Genomic DNA, 26,351 nt, shown 5'->3' on the forward strand with positions numbered 1-26,351 from the left:
TCAGTGCTCAGTATCTTAAAGTTAGGGAGGAATTCTGAGATGAGAAGAGCCACAGGAAGATTCCTCTAACAAAAAATGAGAAAATTTGCCTATTGGGACCTGAATATACATTCGATAGTATGAATTAAAAAGAAGGGATTGTGGAGTGTATGAATGAAGCAAGAATAAAAAAAAATATATATATATATATAAAGTAATTTACCTATAAAATTGAGTAATACATCAAAAATTTAAGCACTAGGACTAAAAGAAGACAAATGGTTTTCCTTGCCAGACAACTGAAAACAAAACACTTCCAGCGACAGGACTATCTGATCAGATATTTCATGGCCTCGTCTTCATCCATTTTGGCAATCATCTCTTTAGTATGAAGCAACCCTATAATACTACTTTTCATGAAGAATGCTTTCCTTTATTCATATCACATTCAATACTGGCTTCCAGATTCTAAACTTTAGTGAAATTAATAATTTCTGCTATAACCAGCGATGAAAGCTACCTAATGAAAGATACCTCTACCTCAAATAACATGATAATTTAACTAACATTGATACAAAATAAATTAGTACTTACCTAGCATACGAATGTACAGTGCAGTCTGATCAGAACTGTCATAAGAAATAGCTCCACGCCTCTAGGGGAAAAAAAAAGCATATATTTTAATACACAACAATGAAATGTGATCTAAAATTCAATTAAGCAAACATGCATTTATTATTTGTGAAACACTGTTCAAGAGAAGTTGATAATACAAAAGGAAATTAGATATGGAATCTGGAATTCTCTAGTTAGGGGAAAGACAAACACAATACAATATAACTAAGAACTACCATAAAAGCAGGTACAAAGTGAAAAAGATTTGGGACTAACATGCAGGAAATATGAAATGGAAAAGGAAGGAGAAAGGCAATCTACTGCTTTTCCAGCTCCTTCTCTTGGCCCCCAGTCCTCTCTTCACATACAATCAAGAGGGAACATTTCAGCTCCTGCTCAGTATCCTCCAATGGCTCCCCATCACACTTAGAGTAAGTTCTAAACTCTAGGTTCTGATTTCCAGAGCCTTTAGTATTCTGCACACATCTCTGTCCTCTTGTTAGCCCCCTCCCTCACCACTGTGATGTGGCCATGCTGGCCTTCCTGGCTCTTCTCAACTTTTCTCAAATGTCTCACCTTTGCACTTGACCTGTTCCTCTATCCTGGTGCACTGCAATCACTGTCCCTGTGTCTCTCGTGGCTTAGATGAATGTCATCTCTTCAGATGGGCATACCCTGACTACCAAACCTAAAGCTCCCTGAGAGCCAACCTGTTCCTCAGTCCTCTGTGTGGCACTTAGCTTATGTTATCCTGGCTGCTTGTTACTAAAAGAGAAGCTCCACAAAAGCAAGAGCCTTCTCTGTCTTACTCCCCAAGAATACCTTTTACCCTAAAGCAGAACCTATCATTTAGTAAACTCTAAATAAATACATGATACATAAATTAATAATGTGTTTTTTGCACATAAATGATCAATATAAATGCATACATTTTAAAAGTCTGGAAGATACATTGGACCAAATTTCCTATTAAAAATCTAAGCTCTGTGGAGGCAAGAACTTTGTTCATTTCTGTATCCAGATACAGAACAAATCCCAATATTCAGCACAGTGCCTAGCCCACCAAAAGTAATCTATAAATTAACAGACTTAAAAATTCTTAAAAAGCAGTAATAAATGAAACCAGCACTATGCAATATTAAGATAAAAAGTGGTATGACACTGCAAAGAAATGGGGGATATAGTCAATAGAAAAAACATAAACAAATTGTATTGTGGTTTTGTATATTTTAAATATAAGATTTAGGGGCTAAGGTTGTGGCTCAGTGGTACAGCACTTGCCTCACACATGTGAGCCCTGGGTTCGATCCTCAGCACCACATAAAAATAAATAAAGGTATTGTGTCCATCTGCAACTAAAATTATTAATAAGTAAATAAATAAATACAAGATTTAAAATATGTGAAGAAAATACTAAACATTTAATAAACAACAAACCATTAAACAAAAAGATGTTCAACCTTATTAACAAAAGAAATACACATTAAAGCCATAAGATCACATTTTGATTTATAAGGTGAATGATATTCTTCCCTCAGAAAAAACTCCAGCACAGTCAGGGGCAGTGATGCACACCTGTGATCCCGCAGCTGGGGAGGCTGAGGCAGAAGGATCGCAAGTTGGAAGCCAGCCTCAGGAGCTTAGAGAGACTCTGTCTCAAAATGAAAAAAATAAAAAGGGCTGGGCATATGGCTCAGTGGTTGAGCCTCCTAGGTTCAATACCTGGTACCAAAAAAAGAAAAAAAAGAAACAAACTCCAGCATGCAATTTACAGTCCCTAACTGTATGTCTACAAATGTCAAAGGGGGAAAAAAATCAAGTTTTTAAATCATAAAGAAAATTTACTTTATTTGAAGTTCTCACTTAAATCTAGTATGCAAAACAACTCCCCAAAACCTTAAGTTATATCCTTGAAAGAGAACATTTCAATTAAACCTTTACATGGTTTCATGGAAAAGAAAAACAGTGCATGAAATGTTAAGAGAAACATTTCAAACAAAATAAAATTCCAACTACCAAAACCAATATTCTCCAAGGATACTAAGGGATAGAGAGGTAAGAGGAAGACTTTCTAAAGTATATATCTTTGTACCTTTTGAATTTTATAGCACACCCAGTTCTTACATATTCACAAAACAGATGAATTTTAAAGTTAAAATCACCTACAAGAAAAAAGCATGACCTCAAATCCCAAGGGACTAAGTCATACAGAATATACCCCTGACATCATGCTTAACATATCTCCCAACAAGGGAATAGCTAAGGAAGATACTACACTATTTCATGGGAAACTGTATATTCCAGAGTGTACAGCCACTAACATCACTTGATGCTAAAAGGAGCCACTCCTGACTGCTGTTCCAATCCCCTTCGTGAAATATTTAGTTCATTACATTATGGGCCTCCCCTAAATACTGTTATAATAGGGGGTAAGTCTAACATCCTAAACAGGGCATATATGGAAATAAATATTTCTATCAATTCAAACATATTATGGAAACTACAGATATCATTATATAATAGTTTGTCATGATCAGTACCTATCAATCTGGTAATGTCCAGTGACAATGTAGTTCAATAGCCTGTGAAAACAAATTTTAGGCTGTTATCTCTAATAGTCTTCTTAGAAGAGTGGCCAGCATTATTATTTTTTTTAATATAGGAAGGGTATTTCCTAAAATAACCACTAATTAGGAAGGCAAACTCTCATTTATTACTTCACATATTGAGAACAATGAAAAAAACTGACACCATTTCTCTATAAAATAGAACACCATTCTACCAAAAACCAACTAATGAACATAAATAATCTAGATTATCATTTATCTATGGCATAGTAAATTTATTTTAAGGCAAATGATTTTAGACTCATATAATCACTAATTTAGATATTAAGATGCTAAAACCTATATTAATCTTAGCAAAAGCTTGGCAATGAAAGTAGAATTTAATTTTTAGTATATATTAACAAATTTCTTAGGGATGTGCAAATATTCAAGTTATTCAGTTAATGATAAAATACTACCTTAAGACAGGTCAACAAATACTTTGCTTAAAAGGTATACTGAGGTACATAACAGTTTTTACTAAATGAATCCAAATGAGACTAAAACAAAATGTTTTTAAAAGAACAGACTTTGAAAATAGGTATGTAAGGGCCAAGGATGCAGCTCAGTGGTAGAACACATGCTTAGCATCCGCAAGGCCACTGTGTTCAATCCCCAGCACTGTGTGTGCACATATAAACACACACACACACACACACACACACACCTATCAACAAATACAACCTGAGTGATAAATCATGCACTAATGTTCTTTTTCAAGCAAGATTTTAAGCCCTGGTGTGTAAGATTCACATCTAAGCACAACACTGAGCATGCTTGTTTCGTACATCCAAGCATCCTCTTTTCTTAATGAATATGACTGAGAAGTTAAGATTAATATTATTAAGTTATCTTGCTAAGTGATCTAAAATAATCTATTTTGGTAAAATTATGAAATGGAACAATAAAATAAACAATAAAATTTTACTTCCATGTTAGAATCATATTGCTTTAAAAAATTATATGTGTTCTATACACCAAGACTGTTGTACAAACTTAATATACATTTCTTTAAAGATGGTCATTGATCCAAACGGGGAGAGGGGAGGCATGGGAAAAATGGAGAAACTTTGATTGAGCAAAGGGGAGCGAGGTTAGGGAGGGTGCATGGAGACAAGAAAGATGGTAGAATGAGATGAACATCATTACCCTCGGTACATGTATGACTGCACATATGGTGTGACGCTCCATCATGTACAACCACAGAAATGTAAAGTTGTGCTGCAATTGTGTACAAGGAATCAAAATGCATTCTGCTGTCATTAAAAAAAAATCAGTAGGATGGTCTTGCTCTGAAGCCTTAAATTGGTTAAATCTTTTCAATTGAAATGAAATGAACAAAAAAGCTGTCAGAAATACTGATAATATGTGGTCAAATACTGTGTTTAAAAGGCAAAATACAATTTTTAATACCAAAAAATGTATACTAGCAAAATTTTACTCTTAATAAAAATAGTAAAACAAATTTCATCAAAATCCTAGGTCACACATCAGTCACAAAGCATTCTGGGCTACCATCCACATTCCCACCTCACTTCACCAGTGAATGGAAATAACTGAGGCTTCTACTCGTGACTCTTCTAATTTAGCCATTCTGGGAACAGCTTGTAAAGCAAACTAGTATAGGTCAAAGCATGGGCGAGGCTGAGCTAATCAGAAACTGACAGCCACAGCATAAACAAGTTAAAAGTTAAGGTTCTGAAGGGTTCACTGCCATGTTCATAGGTGTTCTGTGGGCCCTGGTAAGATACTCGATCACTTTGAAACAGGGTGAACCATTCTTCCATAAAGATTTGACTTGAAGGTAAATGAGAAAAGGAGTTAAAGTTGTTCCCAGTATTCATTAATACATAACTTTTACAGACAGATATTTTAAAACCCAGCAAAGACATTTAAAATGACATTGTTTTTACTTTGTTCAGTTTTCCACTATATGATCTAGCTCACAAAAACAAGTGTATTTTCTTACATGGTAAAAGTAACAACAGAAAATGATGCTGGTGCTTTCATACAATATCGCATTTAATTCTCACAGGAAATCTATAAGGTGGGCTTTATTAGTCCCATTTTGCAGATTAGTAAACTAATGGCTACAAGGCTTAAACACAGTAGCACTAAATAAAATGCTTGGTAACAATACCAAAAGATATCACACAAGCAATAGATGAAGCACAGCCAAAATTCTAAAACCAGTTTTTTCTGATAAGGCAAAATGAGCATTTTCAGAATATACTAATCTTACATGTACTAGAAAAACACATTGTAGTTTGAATGCCCAAAGAATTCAAATATTGCATTGATCCACTTCCTATTCTTTTTTTAAAAAAAATAAAATATTAGCATTCTTCTACATTTTTGGTGATGCATTAAAAAGTACAGACTCCAAAAACATCCATAATTCACCTAATGCATTATTAACATGAAATTGACCTTCCTTGTATAACCTGGCAAGCTAATCCTTTAAAAACAAGTAAATAACTGTCAATGCAATAAAATTCATTCTTAACTTTTAATATACCAGAATTTTTTTTTAATTTGAGTATATTGTGCTTCAATCATATTCACTAAGAAAAGAAGACCACTCCAAGTAAGAAACACAATTAAAATGTTTTTGCTTAGATGTGAATATTACACAGCAGGGATTAAAGTCTTGCTTGAAAAAGAAAATTAACTTTATAAAAGCTCTATGTTGCTCAGCAAAGTGTTACTCAGCAAATAGTGATAGCTTTTTAAATTTTATGTTAATACTTTTCAATTTCTTAATACAGAAAGAAAAAAGTGGCATAATGGATGAAAGATATAATCTTTTTAGAAGTAAAGCAAAAATAATTTCAAATAGTATAATCTTAAATATTTTCTTATTTTTTATTCTTGTCTAAATAATAACCAGCTAGCTAACATTTCATCAAGAATTTCTGCAGCCTGATGTTCAGAATTCAACTTCAAAAACAGTTCCTCTTCTGTCAATATATTATAGCTAAGGCATATGTTTTAACAGCAGAAAGACCTTTAAGAGAATATGATAGAGGGTGAGTTCAGTTTTTAAAATGCTTATCTTTTTTTAGAAATCCTCAATAATTATATGTTGAATAGTCAAGCATCAGTAACATTCTCAAAAAAAAAGTTTAAAATATGTATAGCCAAAAGCCTAAATTATTCTATTTTATGAACTTAAAGTTGAACTTCTTTAATTATAAAAACTTCTTTAAGGGAATGAAACTGAAGAAAGCTACTTTGATACTCAGGAATAACACCATTTAAAAAAAAAAAAAACTTGAAGAGGAATAAAGTGAGGTAAGAATAAAAATTGCAAAGAGTAATTTTAAGCCTTTTGCAGAAAAAACTCTGGCTCTCTCAATCAGAGAAATAGAAACTGAGGCAAAAGGAGAAGAAAATTACCTATTTTATTCCTATCAAATATGCACACTAATGGTTGATATCACAATCCTAAGAGTGAAGATGGCCTACCTTAGAAGTGATCCACTTTATAAGAACCAAGGCCAGACACCAGATCAATGTAATTCCCATTGAATCAATCAAAAGCCCGCTGCATAATCTCTCTCTCTCCTTTACCAGTGAGCAATGAGCAAGGAAGACTTCTCAGGAGTCTGATAAACAACCAGCTGTCCCCAGGCAGAAGAGAGGGACACTAACTGCCTTGAACCTCAAGCAGCTGCCTTCCAACAGTAAGCACCTGACTTTTGAGAATGCATTGCCCAGCCAGGCTTCTTATCCATGGCATGCTTAATGCCACAACCCCAGTGCTAGAGTAGAACAGCTTAAGTAATGCTGGAAGAGGGGGGAAAACCCTAGCTGACCTAACAATCTCCCAAAATATAGACAGAAGGGATCTCAGGCTAGCCCCAAACACTCCTACAATCTTAATACTAAGAGAATATCTTGAAACAATTTTCAAAAAATACTTTGCAGGACTAAAAATTTCCTCATTCTTTCCACATAGGCCAGTTTCACAGACATAATCCTTGCATTTGAAGATATTAATGTATTTTACTCTTTTCAACTTCTAACATTGAATTTCTTCAACTTTTTATTTCCTTTGGAGCTAGAATCACTTCATGAATGTTAGAGGCTGTCATAAATATTCTCTGTGCTACTTAACATTATAATTCACTCGTTCAGGATTTACTGGCAAAGATCAGGCTATTAATAGTGCATTTTCAAATAACTAAAATTATATTATTCTCAAAACCACTTGGGAATCTCATTAATATCTTAACATTTTTGGTATAAGTCTTATTCTCGTGACTGAGTGAGCCATCTAATCACAGACTGTGCCTCTACTCACCCATCTTCATGGCCATCCATAGTAGTAGGCGGCTACTAACTATTCAGTCTCTTTTTAATATTTTAGAATCATCATTTGTGTACTGTGGATACGCAGATGGCTTTGTCCCCTCACAAGCCTGCAGTTCATTACACAGTCTTGGGTAGTATTGATGAGAAAAAGCCTTTTATGAACTTTCATTCAAGGGTTCAGCATATTTATTAAGCTGCTACTATGTGCCAGGTTGTGTACCCAATGGCAAGGATGAAATCATTGAAAAAAAGCCCTAAGTAAAAAGCTCCTTCCCTTGTTTAGTTAGAATTTACAGTAATCAAATTAAACAAACTGGAAATTACAATTTTAACAAGAGCTATGAGGTTCACAGAAACTGCCAACAAAGTCTGGGTCTAACCTAGTTAAGAGGTGAGGAACTTGTTTTCAGAGTGTCAGAAACTTCCCTGTTACGGAGCAAGAATAGAAAAAGATGGGAAGAATGGTCCTGCAGACCAAAGAAGAGCCTGGGCCCAAGAGACAAAACCAAGGAAGGCAAGTAGAAAAGACAGAAGACCAGGGCAACCTGAGCGCAGGAGGGCAGGGCCAGATGAGGCTGGAGCAGTGGGTAACCCAGGCGAGACCTCTGTGAATCACCAGAGGCCTCCTCATGAAGGTGTACTGTCTTCATCCTGCTGAAGTAGTTGAGCAGACTTGATTTTAGAAAGACTACTTCAGTCAGTAAATGCAGGTGTTTTAGGGCAATTCAGCTTCCATTGCAGAGGTCTAGGAGAGAGATGAGGACAGCTTAAACTTACACACGTGGGACTGAGAGACTTGTGTCATGGAAGGCAGTCCATCAGGAGACAAAAGCCATTTGCATATCCACAGTAAACAAATGATGATTCTAAAATATTTGAATAGAGCCTGAGTAGTTCAAATACTCATGCTAATTTCATTATCCAATCCTCATACAAAGATAATAAAAGAATTCTACACCTTTCAACCTGAAGCATAAAAAAATTTACGTATCTAAATCAAAATTTTCCTCAACTGAAAACTTTTCACTTCTTGCTACAGGACTAACAAACTTTAATATGCTAATCCTTACACCAATCAATGTTTTCATTTTGTCATGAGACCAGGTTGACATGTCAGTGTTGGGGTCTTTGAGTATTCTCCCTAGGCCACTATGGTTTCAGCAGTCAAACTCCAAAGATGCCTGGGAACAGGACAAAGCAGCAGAGTGTGTCTTAGCCCAATACTCATTTGTAGGAGGTTGTGCAGCCAGAGCCAGTGGATAACAAGGGCTTCAGGGTCATTCTCTGCCACTAGGCCTGTGTTGCACACTCTAAATCAGCCCACTCCCATCATGCTTAGCTTCCCTTCTCTTCATGCTTCCTTTCCAATCAGTTGCTCAAATACTGTCACAAATACAATTGCTGTTTTTTTGTACACTTAAGATATTTTTATAAATGTCTTTTTGGCTAAGAGTAAGCATAAGAATCTGTATTTTAGCCTAAAAGAGAAGGACTGAAAGGGAGAGAAGGGAGAAATTAAAACTGAGATACAGAGAAGAAATAAAAGAGTAAGAAAGGCAGTTCCCAAAGTTCTGGTGAGATTTATTTTGTGGTACTGGGGATTGAACCCAGGGCTTCATACTTCCTAGGCAAGTGCTCTTCCACTGAGCTACACTCCATTTCTGTTGAGATTATTTTTGCCATCTCAGAACTCTAGTGGGCTTGAAGATGAATGTGAGGTCTATTTCTTCGTTGCCATGAGCTCAGTGACCCTGAGCAAATCACCATCTCTCTCTGTCTTCTTTTCCTCCCCTTCATAGAAGTTATACATATCTGTGAAGGAATAGCTAGCTCAGAGTGGGCTTTCCTTAAATTTTAGCAAATTTTAAAAATATCTAAGATCTAAAAATGATAATGCCCTAACCACTCTAGCTTCACCTCGACTCCAAGCCTAACTGTAATCACATCAGTCCATGAGGGGAGCTTGCACTATGCCAGTTAGATGCCTGGGAAACCTTCCCTGACCCCTAGCAGGACTAGGCTCTTAGTTTTCATTTTCCACACCAGCTAACAGGCTGGCTCCCTATGATGGTTCCCCAGCATCTAGTTCTCAGATTTCTACTATATCTCTGACACTGTAATACAGAAATAATCGAAACAAAATGCTCTCAGATCAGAAATTTTTCTATATAAATTAAAAGAGTTCACACTAAAATCACAAAGTTTCCATTGCTAATCACACATTTACATTACTCAAATATTACAAAAATCTCAGATGACACAATTTTTCTTAAAGTAGTATGCTTAACTTTTTGAATGTCATGAACCTAATGGCTTTAAAACCATTTCTTATTTTGAGACATACTTAGTACTAACTTATCTTCATAAGTTATAGGGCTCCTTAATTTTCAGTAAGATAAAAAAAAAAAAAAAAAAAAAAAAAAAACCCGAAGGCTGTTGCCAAATAGTTGCTTCTTTTACACTAATAAACTTTTTTTGTATTAATTATTGTCTCAAATCCTTAGTGAAACACAGCAAGATAATAAGTAGTTGATTATCCTAGCAAAATTACTGCATAGGTTACAGTTAAACTTTCCAAAACAAAGTTGTACTACAAGAACAAAGTATAAAACTTTATTATCTTTCTGGGGTTTATAAGGCTAATATCCGAAAAACTAAGTTAAAAACCAAACTATTTTAGGTTTGATCAATAAAAAAAAGGTATGACTTTGATCATTGTTTCTTAAGAGAAGTAATCCAAGAGCAAATTTATCCCTGGGACTCTGCCACCCACAGGACACCTGTCAATCTTGGCAATGGCCTTTAACTACCCATATAGAGACTCAGCATGTCCGTCTCTTGACCAAATTAGGCGAACCTCATCTGCATTGACATCAGTGTCTATAATTTTGGAATCCAATGGACAGAAATAGCCTATCACAGAGTTCTCTATACAAATATAGTGTCTGTAGAAAATTATAACAAAATTTATGATAAAAAATGTGAACACTATAGTAAAAACCCCCAACTGTACTTTTATCACCTTGATTCTAGGCCATTTGAATAATAAATAAATCACAGTAAAAGTCTGTGTTTCTTTATTTTATTAAAAAACCAGGGTTTGTAATTTTTCAAACAGTATGAATTTCAAGAACTATAAAACTGAAGAAAAAGCAAAGCTTCTTTAACCAAAAAAAAACAAAACAATTTAAAGATATGGTAACCAGAGCTTCACCTTCTGTCACATTGACTTAGAGCTGTGAATTAAGATTTCTGGTATATAATACAGTATCCCAATACTTGAGGGAGACAGGTATGCGATTCCTCCTGGGAAGCAATAAAACACCTCGACATTTCACAAGTATTCAAGTCTTCTGATCCAGAAAAACATCACCCTATGATATCAAGGGACTTACAAGATCTGCTTGTTAAACTTCTGCTCATAATATCTTAAAAACTATAAAAAATTGTCATAAAACACACTGGAAAATATTGACACTATTTCCAAAAGGAAAAATACAATAGTGTAAAGCCCATAACTGCAGAGGTTGAACATAGAAAAGGAGCACACAATGGTGTACTGTAAGTCACAGGCTTGGATACCTTAACGGCAACAAGGCTATAAACAAAAGTCTCTGGTATCATGCTTAAGAACAAAAAAGTGCAATGTGAGCCCCAACCAACACCAAGAGATAAGTACCTAATGTCCAACTAGTAGAACAATCTGGAATTAACTAACAGAATTTTGCTTTTGATCTGTCCTGATCCACAGTTTATTCACCAAAATGGAGCTCAGACAAAAGTATATCAAATATGCATACAAAATATAAAGGATAAATCAGCATGCTGAATTACAAAATTAACTAAAAAGCTTTTGTCTACATTTTGACATAAATAAATTGTGTATGCATAGAAAAATAGAAATGGGTTTTAAAATTTGAAGTTTTTGTTGTTGTTTATTTGGATTTTTAAAAATTTTTAGTTGTAGATGGACACAATTTTTATTTATTTTTATGTGGTGCTGAGGATTGAACCCAGGATAGGCAAGCGCTCTACCACTAAGCTATAATCCCAACCCCTCTTTGCTTGTTTTTTAAGAAACAGGGTTTGTAATGCCCAGCTAGCTCAGTTCAAAGGCCTTAAGACTCTTAAGAGGCACAGTTTTGCTTGCTATGTTGCCCTGGCTGGCTTTGAAGTCCTGAGCTCAGGGGATCTTCCTATAGTAGAGCTGGGACTATAGGCACACATTACCACACCTGGCTAAATTGTTAAGGTTTTTTTAATTTCTTAAAAAAAAAAAAAAAAAAAAAAGCCAGCATGTTTAAATTCTAGGTCAATAAGAGACAATTGGTGAAGGTAATCTTAGAAGGCACTGAGAGTCAGTTAAGTATTCAAGCCAAGGAAGCACTACTGTCCTTAATACCCGCCACATTTACAACACTGAATTCAGTTCTGAACAGTACTATTGAAGATGCATATATACTGAACATTTTAAAATGCAGATAGGAATACTATCTATGAGATTTACAACTGAGATGCTTCAGGCAAAGAATAAGAAGAGACAAAATAGGTATTAAACTGCTGTAAGGCAAAGTAAGAAGCAGCAGCTTAATTCTTTGAAATTATAGAAGACAGAGCTGTAAGACTAATGTTCAATTGTTTATGGAAAATAGAACAACATTACCACCGTAGGAACTTACTACAATTTCTAGCAACTTTCTACAATTAGAACCATGAAAACTGAAAAGAACTGCCTCAAACTCGTCTCCATCAAGGAGCTTATGGGGCAAGTTAGCACAAATGACTCTCAAGATCTCTGCTAGTTCTAAGATTCTACAGTACTATAAGGACAGCTCATAATTTCATTGTGTGCCGACAATTTCAATTTTAAACTTAAAGCAAAATTGAACCAAATTCACAACAAATCTTTCTATTAGGAATATTAAAATAAAATGCAATTACTCACACCTCTATGAAATGGAAACTAAAAAGAAAATATTCTTTTCTGATAAGTAAAAGATAAGATTATCACAACATAAACATATTTTCTTCAATTCAATAATCAAAGAAGTCTTTATAAGAAAACTATTAATATTAAAGGCTCTTCAATGAGACAGTGCATATACCTCCACATACCACATAAGACCTCACCATATTGGTTTATTCAAAGCTACTGTGACAACTAAGTAGTTACAGGTTTTTATTTTAATACTTTTTTTTTTTTTTTTTTTTTTTTTGTACCAGGGATTGAACTCAGGGGTACTTGACCACTGAGCCACATTCCCTTTTATTTAGAGGCAGGGTCTCACTGTGAGTTGCTTAGCCCCTCGCTTTTGCTGAGGTTGGCTTTGAACTCCTGATCCTTCTGCCTTAGCCTCCTGAGCTGCTGGGATTACAGGTGTGCACCACTGCACCCAGCTGAGAAATACTTTTTAATGAGACCTATTTGTAAATTGGGGGAAAAAACTTCCCTTTTAAAATTATTATGAACAGACCACTATTTGTAGGTAAGTATACACAAAAATATTTATGACAGACATTAGAGAACAAAAATAGTAATCTCTGAAGAAATATGCAAATTTAAAAAGAAAACTTCTGAATAAGAATGGCATTGGCCAATAGTTGCCACCCTCTCCAAAGTAATCAAATAAGAAGCACAAAAAAGTTTACTTAAAGCACTTCAGTACATTTCATCTCCACATCTACGACTGCATGGAGAAAGAGTGAGAGATTGATTTTGAGATCCTCATTGTGTTAGGCCCTGGGGATACAACAAGTAATTACAATTACAAGCAAATGTTCAGGGTTATGAGTATGGCAAGTATGGCATCTAACCTAGATTTGGTAGCATGAAGGAAAACTACTAGGAAAAAAATGACAGAATCTGACCCTGACATGATGAGTGTTTATCAGGTACAAAAGGTAGGAAAAAGAGCTCAAGGCAGAAAAAGCAATACGTTCAAATTATCAAAGGTAAGCTAAATCGTGGCCACTAAAATATAAACAAAGTTCCGTAAATTATATGGTAACTGGTATTGGCCTAGTTTTCCCATCATAAACAATTACACAGCTATGCTTTTAATATGAAACACTGTTTTTAGATGTTAAACCACAACAGGGCTTGGTTCCCAGAGAGAAGGGGAGAAAAACCAAGGTGAGGCCCATGACTGTCCTGGTTTCCCTTGTAAGCAGTCACCACACCTAGACGTAAAGCAGAGAATCCTTCAAAGCACAGCAGTCCCACAAAGTGAGGAGATAAGAATGGAGTTCAGTTAGGTTGAGGTCTCTGAAATCTGCAGGGCTGATGTGTACAACCATATCACCTCTAATGCACCCACTCTTGTCTGTAATTTGCAGGGCTGAATACCAGAGAGGAGAGAGCTGTGAAAACAAGGAGCTCTAGAAGTTTGAAGGTGAGTCCCCTTGAGTCTATGGCTCAATACAAACTGGGCATGTGTAGAATAAGACTCCATGAGGGCAGGAAAAGGATAAGAATCACTACAATAGGGATGGGAAATAATGTGATTCCCAACCACCCACAGTAAGGAGATCTCACAGAATACCTGAGACATTCCAAGGAGATCACAGAAATGCCATACCTTAATGAGAAGAAGGCAAAACTAGCCTGTCAGTGCAGTTCTATCAGACAGCACTGTTGTAGAACCACACTAACAAAGCTTATAAAATGCCAAGACAATCAAATAGATCTGCAAGCAACTATACTGCCTACCAGATCAAAATTCAAGATGCTTTTTTAAAGAAAAAAATCAAAATTTACAATTAAATAAAGACTAAACTAGAAAACATGACCTCAAATTGGAGGAGAAAAAATCAGCCAATAAAAACAAACTAATCACCAGGCATGGTAGCACACACCTATAATCCCAGAGGCTTGGGAGGCTGAAGCAGGAGGATAACAAGTTTTTCAAAGCCAGCCTCAGCAATTTAAAAGGCTCTAAGCAACTTAACGAGATCCTGTCTCAAAATTTAAAAAGGACTGGAGATGTGGCTTAGTGGTTAAATGCCTCTGGGTTCAATCCTCAGCACCAAAAAAAAAAAAAAAAAAAAAAACCTCTGATCAAGATAATGGAATTGTAGACAAGGATTTGAAAATATTATTAGTATATCCATAGATTTAAAGGAAAATATGCACATGTCAAAAAAATTGAAACTTAAAAATAATAATTATCTATAGCTGAAAAATATAATATCTAAAAATAAAAAATTCAAAGTTGGGCTTAACCATAACCGTTAAGACATTACAAAAGAAAGGATCATTAGAAATTATCCAAACTGTTGCATAGAGAGAAGGGTAAGGGGAATCTAAACCTGTGGGGTAATATCAAGTAGTTTCATACAGTTATTAAGGCTCCCAAGAGGAAAAGGTAGTAAGCACCATGGAAGCAATAATGGCCCCCAAATTTCATATGTGATGACAACTATCAATCTACAATTCAAAGCAGTTCAATTAACTCCATACAGGAAAAACAATGAAAACTACACCAAGATCAATGAAAATCAACTGATACCAAAACCAGATAATGACATTAAAAAAAAGGAAACCACAGACTAAATAATATCCCTTATAAACACAGACACAAAATTCTTAAAAATTATTACTAAATAAAATCCAATAATATATAAGAAGGAAATACATTATCGAAAGTAGAGATTATTCTGGGAATCCAAAATTGATTTAACATTCAAAAGAATAATAAATGTGATTCAACATTAAAAGAATAAAAATTAAAAATGATACTCTGAGCTCAACTGATTTTTTAAAAAATCATTTGACAAAATTCAATACTCATTTATAATAAACACTGTTACTGAACTAGGAATAGAAGAAAAGTTCCTTCCCTGAGAAAGGACATCTGCGGAAAATTACAGCTATCATCATGCTTAACAATAAAAGGTTAAATGCTTTTGCCCTAAAATTGTGAACAAGGTAAGAATGTCTGCTCTACCAGTCAACACAATATTAAAAGTCAAAGCCAACACATTAAAGCAAGAAAAAGAAACACAAGACATACAAATTGGAAAGGAGGAAGAAAAGTAGCTTTATTTGCAGACAACATAACTGTGTGGAAAATCCTAGACTCTATTAAAAAGCTACTAGAACTAATAAAATTTATCGAGGTCAAGAGACACAAGGTCAATATAAAAATGTCAACTGTATTTTTATATACCATAAAAAAGATTGAAAAATGAAATTTTAAAAATACAACTTGGAAAAACATCCACAAATATAAAATACATACAGATAAACTTAAGAGAATAATATGTGCAAGATCTGTACATTGAAAACTTTTAAAATATTTTAGAGATTAATTAAAGATCTAAATAAATGGAGAAACACATCAAGTTGCTGTGGGGTTGAATTGTGTTTCCCCAAAAGATACTGTCAAAATCCTAATTCTGAGACTGGGGATGTAGCTCGTAGTGGAGCATTTGTTAACTTATGTGAGGCACTGGGTTCCATCTCCCACACTGCAAAAACAAAAACAAAAACAAACAAACAAAAACAATCTGACCCTGAGGTACCTTTGAATATGATTTTATTTGGAAAAAGGGTCTTTGCAAATGTAATCAAATTAAAATGAGAACATGCTAGATTAGGATGGGCTCTAAATCTAGTATGACTAGTGTTCTGTAAGGAAGCAGGAAATCTAGACATAGACACTGAAACACAGAGGAAAGGCCATGTGAAAATAAAAGCAGGGACTGAAGGGGTGCTTCTTCAAAGTAAGGAAAGCCAAGGATTGCTGTCAGCCACCCTGAACTGAAAGAGCAAAGGAGGTTTCCTCCTACAGCCTTTGGAGATCAACACCCTGAGAGATGCCTTGATTTCAAGACTTTTGGCCAGTAAATTTTTGAGAAACAAATTTCTGTTGTTTTGAACTATCTAGTTTTTGATACATTCTTTTGGCAGTCCTAGGGAACTAATACATGTTATGGACTGGAAAACAGTGTTGTCAAATGTCAATTTTGCTCAAAATAATCCATAAATTCAATACAATCCCAATTAAAATACCAGCAGGCTTTTAAAATAGAAATTCACAAGCGAATTCTAATTTTATGTGTCAATTAAAAACTACTAGCACAGTCAAACTTCTATTTATTTATTTTTTTGAAGGGTGGAGACACAAGATTGGAGTGTCCAATCTTGTCTCTTACCTGATTTTAAGACTTATATAAAAAGCTACAACAATCCAAAATAGTGTAGCATAGAGACATTTCAATCAATAGAACTGAATAGAGTCAAGAAACACATTACATTTATGTGCTCAACTGATGTTCAACAAAGGTGCCAAAGAAATCCAAGGGAAAATAAATAAATGAAAACTACTAAAACATAAAATTAAATATACAATGAATACTATATTTTAAAAACCCACAATACTCAATCTTATAATATTAAAAAAAATCAAAATGGGTCATTTACTAAAATTTTTTAAAAATGAGAATATATATATTTTTTAAATATATTTTAGTGTTGATGGACCTTTATTTTATTCATTTATTTATATACGGTGCTGAGAATTGAACCCAGTGCTTCACACATGTGAGGAAAGCACTCTACCACTGAGCCACAACCCCAGCCCCCGAGAATATATTTTTGATCTTGGATTAAGTAAAGGTTTCCAGACACAAAAATACTAATCATAATGGGAAAAAAATGTGCTAATTGGATTTTGCTATAATTAAAAACTGTGTTCTTTAAAAGACAGTGTTAGATATAAAAAGGCAAAGCATAGGTTCTAACAATATATCTGTAATACATAAATCTGACAAAGAACTTGTATCCAAAGTGTGTGTGTGTGTGTGTGTGCACACGCGCACACACCTGTGTATAAAAATTATTGATAGTTTAAGGCAAAGACCCCAATTTAAAAATATGTGCTGGGATTATGGCTTGGTAGTAGAGTGCTCACCTAGCATGCATGAGGCATTGGGTTCAATCCTTAGCACCACATAAAAATAATTGTGTCCACCAAAAACTAAATATTTTTTAAAATGTGCTAAAGATTTGGACAAGTCAAAAATAGATGTGCAAAAAGCTAAAATGCAATATGAAAAGGTGCTCAACATATTTAATTATGAGACAAATGCTACTTGTAACACAAGATACTGCAACATACCCACAGAATGGTTAAAATTAAGAGGACTCACAATATCTCGTGTTGGGAAGGATGTAGAGCAATTAGAAAGAACTCTTATGGAAATGAAAATATACATTCAAAAAATGACTTGAACATAAATGTACATAACAGCTTTATGCATAATAACCAAAGATGGTAACAACAGAAGCATCCATCAAGTGAAGAATGGATAAATTATGGCACATCCATACAATATTACTCAGCAAAACAAAATGAAACAAACTACTAAAGTATGTTGTAGATAAATCTCAAATGCATTGTGCTAAGTCAAGACAGAAAATGAGTACATTTAGTATGATCCTCTTATATGAAGTTCTAGAAAAGGCACAACTCTTGCACAGTGATAGAAATCAGCTCAGTGGCTACCTGAGGCAGGAGCTGGAGGGACTGACTGCAAAAGGACCCAAGGAACCTTTTGGGTGACTAAAGAGTACATATCTTGACTGGGATATTAACTGCAAGGGTGTACATATTGTTAAAATTCATCAAATTGTGTGTAAATTATACCTCAATAAAAGTGAATTTCAAAGAAAGTTTAATACAGTTAAAGTGTAAAATGGGAAGTGGTAAGGGGGTTGAGACTAGAGAAGTAATAAAGATTTTTGTCAATCTTATTAAGGAAACTGAATTGTATTCAAAGAAAAAGGGGATCCCGAGGGACTTTATTTAGTATAAAATGCAACACATTGCATTTTGTGAAAAGTACTTTATGTCCTGCTGTATGGAAAGGTGTAGCACAGTGGAATACTTCAGTCTTCAGGGAGATCTGTAAAAAGGTTGTTGCCTTAATCCAGAAGAGATTAAGGTCCAGATCAGGACAATGGCCATAAGGACAAAGAAAAGTGATGAGAACTCAGAGGTTGCTTTGCTTTCATGTCTCATGAGAGGGATTAAGTGTCTGGGACAAATAAGTGGAAATGTCCATTCAGCAGTTAGGTATATGGGTCTCAAGGCTTGGAAAGAGAGCTGAGCTAGAGGGAGCAATTTGGGAATAATCTCCACTCAAGATGGTATGCTAAAATAACCCAGAGAGAAGAAAAGATGGCTAAACCCAAAACCTTTGGGCTCACAAACAGAAGAGGACTTAGAGGGTAGAAAGCCAAAACTCACAAATGGTAATTGTTCAAACTAAATAGCAATGCTCCCATCTGTTTTCTTTTTCTCACACATACAATAAATATAGATACAGATAATGTTCCTTGCTCTCTGGACACCTCAGTAATGTCAAGGTCAGAAAAAGTGTCTTTGAATTAAAAAAAAAAAAAAAAGTGACAAGAAAGCTCAACAAATATCCAACTAACTGAATCCCCTTTGGGACTAGAACAGTGAATATTTTGGTTCAAATCCAGCCTACCCACAACCATGGCTCCTTCAGTACCATCAGAAGATGAAGGCAAGCTATAGCAGTTGGTATTCAAAATTCTTCCAACCAGTTCTGAAATGGACACTGATTTAGAAGAATGAAACAAGAATACATGGTGGCTAGCCAAGGGAAAACTCATGTTCCTATCACTGTTGTTATTATTTACTAGGCAGGGTAAGTGAATTTGTTTAGAAAATGTCTAAGGATACTTCCAACAGTGAGAGAACTGACCCTGTCACTGAAAATGCTATAAAATGTTGACGATATCTTCTGAAATGACTCCATGAGCTAGTAAGAAAATAAGGAATACTCAGGAAAAACTAAGTAAAGGCAGGAATGCAACAAGATAAGGGAGCATTGAAACACTTTCATCCCAAGGTCACAGTAAAATAGGTGAACCTGAGTGTTAGGTTTTTCACAAGCTCAAGGGTAAATGGAACAACAACATAACAAAGGCAAATCCCAGGATGTAACCAAAGCACAGAACTCCCAGTAACTAGTACTAATAGAATATGAACAATAATTACATTCTATTCTCCTTTAAAAAGCTTGACTTAAATCATGTGACAACTATCAGCCAGGAGAACATGATACAAATTTATGCAGGTTGGCAAAAACATAATCATCTCTTGGATATGCTACCATTTTGAGGAATTTAATTGCAAAGGCAATTTTGACTGACTATAATGCAACTTAGGACCTCTAACTAGAACACACCATATAAAAAGCTGTTTGGTAAGGCTGAAAAAAAAGAAAAAAAAAAAAAGAACTTCTCTTAACACCATTTGTTTACATTTAATAAAACAAAAAAAGGAAATCTTCTGTATTTACCATATATAATTATAATGCTTTATTTAAAATAGAATAGACAAAGAAGGCAAAAATAACTTTTAATTTGCATTGAAGTACTTGGTACTTCTTGTTCATAAGAAATTCAGTTATAATTAATACTGTACAAAGAAAGTACAAGTTAATCTAGATCATCTAACATCAACAAAACTTTCTCATTAAAAAATATTTTCTTTCCAGGGACAGAAAGTAAAACAGGGGTTACCAAAAGCTGTGGAGAGGGAAAAATATCAAGTTATTGTTAAGGGGTACAGTTCTTTTGGATGAAAAAGTTCAGGAAATGAATAGTGGTGGTGGTCATATACCACTGATAATATAGTGCCACCAAATTTTACTTTTAAAAATGGTTAAAGTGGTAAATTCCACAGTAGTATAGCTTTACCATAATAAAACTGCAGAGGAAAAATTTCCCCAGGATTCTTGAAAGTTTGGTTGGAATTCTTGTTCAGTCTGAAATGCATACAAACAAATATCCTCTTAAAATTGAAGCAGGGGAACATTGCCATTGGGTCATTTGATCACTGAATGAAATCCAAGGTACACTCATCCTAGTTGGATAATCTTGATGCAAGTTACATTCTAAGCCTCAGTTCTCTCCATCAGGAAAATGGGAAAGCCAGGGGACACAGTGTGTTGTAAGGAATAAGACAACTCTAAAGATAATCCAGAAATTCTCTGGCATGGTCCAAATGAAGTCATTAACTAAATCTGCAAACCTTTAAAAATTATCTATCTACAGGAGGCTAAGACAGAATGATTGTGAGTTCAAGGCCAGCCTCAACAACTCAGAGAGGCCCTGTCTCAAAATTTAAAATAAAAAGGGCTAGGAATGTGGCTCAGTGGTAAAGTGCCTTTGGGTTCAATCCCCAGTACCAAAAAATGAAAACGAAAAAAAAAATCTATCTAACTCCCTTTACCTAGTGCTTTAGTAATATATTCAAGAGTATCAAAGACTTGATTTGAATTATTTAAATTGGCTTTCCCTTCCTTACTGAGCAGACATTAATCAACCTGGTTTCGGTTTAAATTGTTACCTTCTCTAAATTACAGCAGGAGGCAGACTTGAAATTTAAAAAAACTATAGTCCTTATTGAGTAAAAGTTTGACCATAATGTTCCCCTTTTCAAATTTTTAGCCAGTTTTCGTGGTATCCAACAGTAATGGTTAATTTTCTGTTATTTGCATGAATAATTAGGTATGCATTTTACAATGTTAAACCAGTCAGAAATTTGTCCAACTGTTTCAAGAGTCTAAATCACAATTTTATTCTTTTAGGAGACAAGACATGTTTCGTAAAGGTGATGCTTATTTTTCTGATGTATGACAAACCCTCTTTAACCCTGAAATAATTTCAATACTCCCACATAATAGACCTTGTTCTGGTATCCACTGAGAAAACACAAAATAGCATAAATTATTGTGAACTAGGTAGTTATGTTTAAATTAATTTTATTTATCTATGGTAATTACATCTGAAAAACACTAATACATATCTCTATCAGATTTATTTAAGTTAACTGTTTGAAATAAATATGAATTCAGGAATCCTATGCCAATTTCCACAGTCTCCTGGAATTTGCCACTATCAGCTGGGAACCACTGGTCAGAGTACGATAAGGCTCCTGGCACTGAAAAAACAAACCAGCAGAGGCAAGGGTGTATGTGTGCTCACCTCCCTCCAAACATCCCTAGGGGAGATCCTTCAGTACACTAACATATCTCTTAAAAACCCGATATAATTTAAACTGATATGATAAGAAAAACCTATATAATCAAGGTTAAAAAAGGACATGCCAAAGAGAACAAAATACTAACCCTTTCCTCAAATTGCAATACAGTCCTTCCCTAACCTCCAGGATATTTTCTACCACAAAGAAATATGGAACGCCACTTTTAAATTGTCTCTTGTGACACAAATTTAATCCTACTATCTCCTTTTCACTCTATATTTATCATAACTCCAGCCAAATAATTACAATTGCCAGAACACATTCTGGGCATTACCACTGCCGCATTTTTACCCAATTCATTTCCTCAATTTAGAGTAAATTCCCTCCTTCCTCAAAAAGTGTTAACAGTGGGTATAAAGGGAAAAGTAAAATTCAGAAGTTTTTAAAAACTAAAATAGGTAACTTGATGAAGCCCGAAGGTTTGATTCATTCTATGAACAACTATGAACCAGTTACATATATAAGCAGTTTACAACTAATGTACAATATATTTTTAAAATATTTTTAAAAGAGTCCTTTGTTTAGGACTTGGGATACAAGTTGGTAGCACAGTAGCTTTACCTATTTCAGGTATTATTTCAAGTACATTTGATTTTAAAATTAGTGCTTACATTCACTGCAAAGTTTCTAAACTGCTGAGCAGAAAGCACTTCTCAAAATTAGTTAAGTAAACCAGGTGTGATGGCGCACACCTGTAATCCCAGCAGCTCAGGAATTTGAGGCAGGAGGATTGCAAGTTCAAAACCAGCCTCAGCAAAAGCAAGGCTAAGCAACGCAATGAGACCCCAAATCTCAATAAAATACAAAATAGGGCTGGGGATGTGGCTCAGTGGTCAAGTGCCCCTGAGTTCAACTCCTGTTACTCAACCCCCAAAAAATTAGTTAAGTAAACATTCAGTTGGAAAGCAGATACTACCTTATATGAAAAATATTAAATTTAGTTATTTACTGCATTATAATTTAAAATATACGAGCCTTTGTTACATTACTTATTTGAGTGAAAATCAGTGTAAATGTTCTGAAATATAATCTGGCAATATTTATTCAAAGAAATTAGCACTACATCTAATTTTTTCCCCCAGTACTGGGGATTAAACCCAAGGTGCTTTACCACTGAGCTACATTCCCAGTCCTTTTAATTTTGAGAAAGGGTCTAAGTTTCTGAGGCTGGCCTCAAACTTGAAGTCCTCTTCCTCAGCCTCCAAAGTCACTGGGATTACAGGCACGTGCCACCACCCCTGGCAAAACTGTACCTAATATTTTAACTAGGCATACAAATTCTAGGAATTAATGTTAAATAAATAAGCATGGAGGAACCTGAAGATTTAGCAACAAAGATTTTCATTACAGCATTAATAGTGAAAAATTTTAAACATCTTAACTATCCAACAAGGAATGATTAGTAAAATTTTTTTTAAGAAACATGAACTATCTAAAATCCCTTAAAGTTGAATACTGTAAAATATAAATGCTCAAATTGTTTCCCAACTGATTACAACTTAATTCCTGGATATTTTTAACTATTTTAAACTTGTAGCTTAAAAAATACACATATTTTATATGTAAATAAACAAAAAGTAGATTACTAGTTGCCAGGAGATGGTGTAGGATAAGTGGGAAATGACTGCTAATGAGTACAGAGTTTCTTTCTGAAGTGATAAAAATATTCTAAATTAATAATAAAAATTGCACAACATTATGAGTCTACTAAAAACTTCAAACTGTACATTTTAAAAATTGTGAATTTTATGGTATGCAAATTATTTCCAAAATGCACATAATCAAACATTTTAGAATTTTAATTCTTTGAGGACTCCTACCAAAATATTCACTCATGTTGTCAAATTAATGTGTTTAAACAAATATTAAATTAGGCTGTCTCTTGACATCTTTGTGCATATATCTAAAGGCTTTTTACATGTGTTGTTGATTAGCAAAGTTTTGGTTCTGAACAGACCTTCATTCCAATTGCAGCATATTCAGAAATGTATTCCTTTTACATGTGGCTATCCAGTTATTTTAGCACAATTTGTTCAATAGGCTATTCTTTTCCCCACTGAATGGCCTTGTTACTCTTGTTAAAATCAATTGACCATATATAGACACATATGAACTCCCCACTACATTCCACTGATCTATGCCTATGCTTATGACAGTACCACACTGTCTAGATTACTGCCTAGACTGCAGAAAGTTTTAAAATCAGGTGACTCTTTTTATTTCATCTTCCTTTTTTCAAGACTGTTTTTGCTCTTTTGGGTCCCTTGTACCTTTTCAATTATTTGAAATTTCTACAGAGAAGTCAACTTCTATAGAAGTCAGCTGGGGTTGTCTATCCCAAGGATTATCTCACAGAACAATCTGTGGAGGACTGCTTTCTTAACAATATTGTCTTTTGATCCATGAACATTGGCTGTTTTTCATTTATTTAATCTTCAATTTCAGAAGTGTTTCACAGTTTTCAGAGAATGTTTTGTACTCCTTTTATTAAATTTATTCCTAAATTATTTTGTTATTTTTGATGCTATTATAAATGAAATTGTTTTAATTTCATGTCAGATAGATCATTTCGAGTGTACAGAAATATAATTCATTTTCTTTGTATCCTGAAACTCTGTTAAATGCATTTATTGGTTCTATAATTCTTTAGTAGATTCCTTTAGCATTTTCTATATAGATGATCCTGTTATTTATGACGTGTTGATTTTTCTTTCCAATCTGGATGTCTTTTTTTTTTTTCTTGCCTAATTGATCTAGCTAGAACCCCTAGCACCAAGCTGAATAGAAGTAGCACAAGCAGACATCCTTATCTTGTTCCTAATCTAATGGGAAAACATTCACTCTTTCATGATTAAATACAATTTTAGTTGCCAGATTTTTGTAGATGCCCTTTATCAGGCTGAGAAAGTTCCCTTCTATTTCTAGTTTTCTGGGTATTTTTATCATGAAAGGATGCTGAGTTTTGTCAAATGTTTCTTCTGCATCTATTGAGATGATCATGTGGCCTTTTTTATTCTATTGACATGGTGTATTACATTAATTGATTTGGATGTTAAGTCAATCTTCCATTTCTGGGATAATCCTACTTGGTCATGGTATAAAATTCTACATTGCTGGATTTGGTTTGCTACTATTTTGCTTCAGAGTTCTGTTCAGTCTATTAAGTCTCATATTCATAAGAACTACCAGTCTGGAGTCTCCTTTTCTTGTGAGGTATCTATTAGGTTTTGGTAACAGGGTAATAATGGTCTCAAAGAATGCACTGAAAAATACTGTTAGCATTTGCATTTTTTTTCTGGATGAATAAAAATTTTTAACACAAAATTAAAATAAATTATTAAAGCGGGAAATCTGATTGGAAGTATCCTTTGCAATTCCTGTACAGCAGATACGGTTGGTATATGATCCTTTTTAAAAGAAGTAAACTTATGTTCAGGTGTCTGGAGCAGGCATATATTTCAGGAAGTGTAGCTGCAGCCTCAGCCCTGAAGAGTATACTCTGACTGATCCAAGCCAACCATAAAGGTTTCATCTCTCCTGACAAAGACTGGTTTAGAAATAATAAAGTGCAACAATCAAGTGTGCCAGGAAGCCTGTTGGGGAACCTCTTGAACAGGTTTATTTGCACTTAAAATCATATAAAACAAAGATATACTTTCTCCCCTCTGGAAGTTGTCATGTTTGGACACATGAAATTATTAAAGCCACTGCTAGCATAGTGGAGCTAGAGTGAAGACAACTCCAACACGCTGAAAAGAGCAAAACAGAAAGGAAGAACTATTTGGGAGGTGGTTGCAATGGTTCACTCCTATAATTCCAGTGACTCCTGGGAAGCTGAGACAGGAGGATCACAAGTTCGAGGTCAGCCTCAGCAGCTTAGTAAGGGCCCTATGCAACTTAATGAAACCCTGTCTCAAAAAAAAAAAAAAAGGTGTGGAGATAAGGTTCAATGGTTAAGTGCCCCTGGGTTCAATCCCCAGTACCCCAGCTCATCTGTCAATCTCCAGTATTACAAAAAAGTAAAAAAAAAAAAAAAAGAACGAACCACTGAGGTTGTGGCTCAGTGGTAGAGTGCTTGCCTGGCATGTGTGAGGCGTTGGGTTCAATTTTCAACACTGCATATAAATAAATGAATAAAAATAAAGGTCCATCAATAACAACAACAAATATATATATATAGTTAGGGGAAAAAAAGGAACCAACCCACATGGGTATCAGTGATGATAATGTTGAGTTGTTGAATTAATGAAACCCAAGAGCCATTCAACCTTGAGTCTTCTTGGTAAACCTTATTGTTTGAATAAAGAGTAAGTTTTTTGCTACTTGCAACTAACAAAAAACTTACAGCAATACAACCAGTAGTGTGCTACAGGCTGTGTGTCACACTAGCTCAGGAGAACCAATTCTGCACCTGTCTTCCCAACGCCCCATTTGGTGACAGTATATTCGTAGCTTCAAATCAGCCACACTATATGTAAGAGTATGTACACTATAGAAACTGGCAAACACCACAAATTAGGACTACATTTCTTTCAGAGACAAAATTGCTAAACAATTACTAATAGCCCTCTAGATAGATATAAGCCTATTTCATTTTTTTTCCTTTCATCAAATTTACCTTTTTCTTCCAATAAAGGTATTTTTAAAAATTAAAACTTGGGCTGGGGATGTGGCTCAAGCGATAGCGCGCTCACCTGGCATGCGTGCAGCCCGGGTTGGATTCTCAGCACCACATACAGACAAAGATGTT

General features: G+C 34.7%; 1 protein-coding gene across 3 annotated transcripts in view; it reads right to left on the reverse strand.

Moving 5' to 3' along the window:
- Positions 1–26,351, reverse strand: part of Pde7a (phosphodiesterase 7A) — a 104,797-nt gene that overhangs the window by 49,180 nt on the left and 29,266 nt on the right. For all 3 annotated transcript variants that reach the window (XR_003582382.2, XR_003582381.2, XM_027932798.3), the window contains exon 2: positions 574–634. Coding sequence is in view for 1 of the 3 variants with exons in the window: in XM_027932798.3 (XP_027788599.1) it covers positions 574–634 (61 nt within the window). In the remaining 2 variants the exon portion in view is untranslated. The remainder of the gene's footprint in view (positions 1–573; positions 635–26,351) is intronic.

This window comes from Marmota flaviventris, chromosome 15 (genome assembly GCF_047511675.1).
Source record: "Marmota flaviventris isolate mMarFla1 chromosome 15, mMarFla1.hap1, whole genome shotgun sequence".
Lineage (NCBI taxonomy): Eukaryota > Metazoa > Chordata > Mammalia > Rodentia > Sciuridae > Marmota > Marmota flaviventris.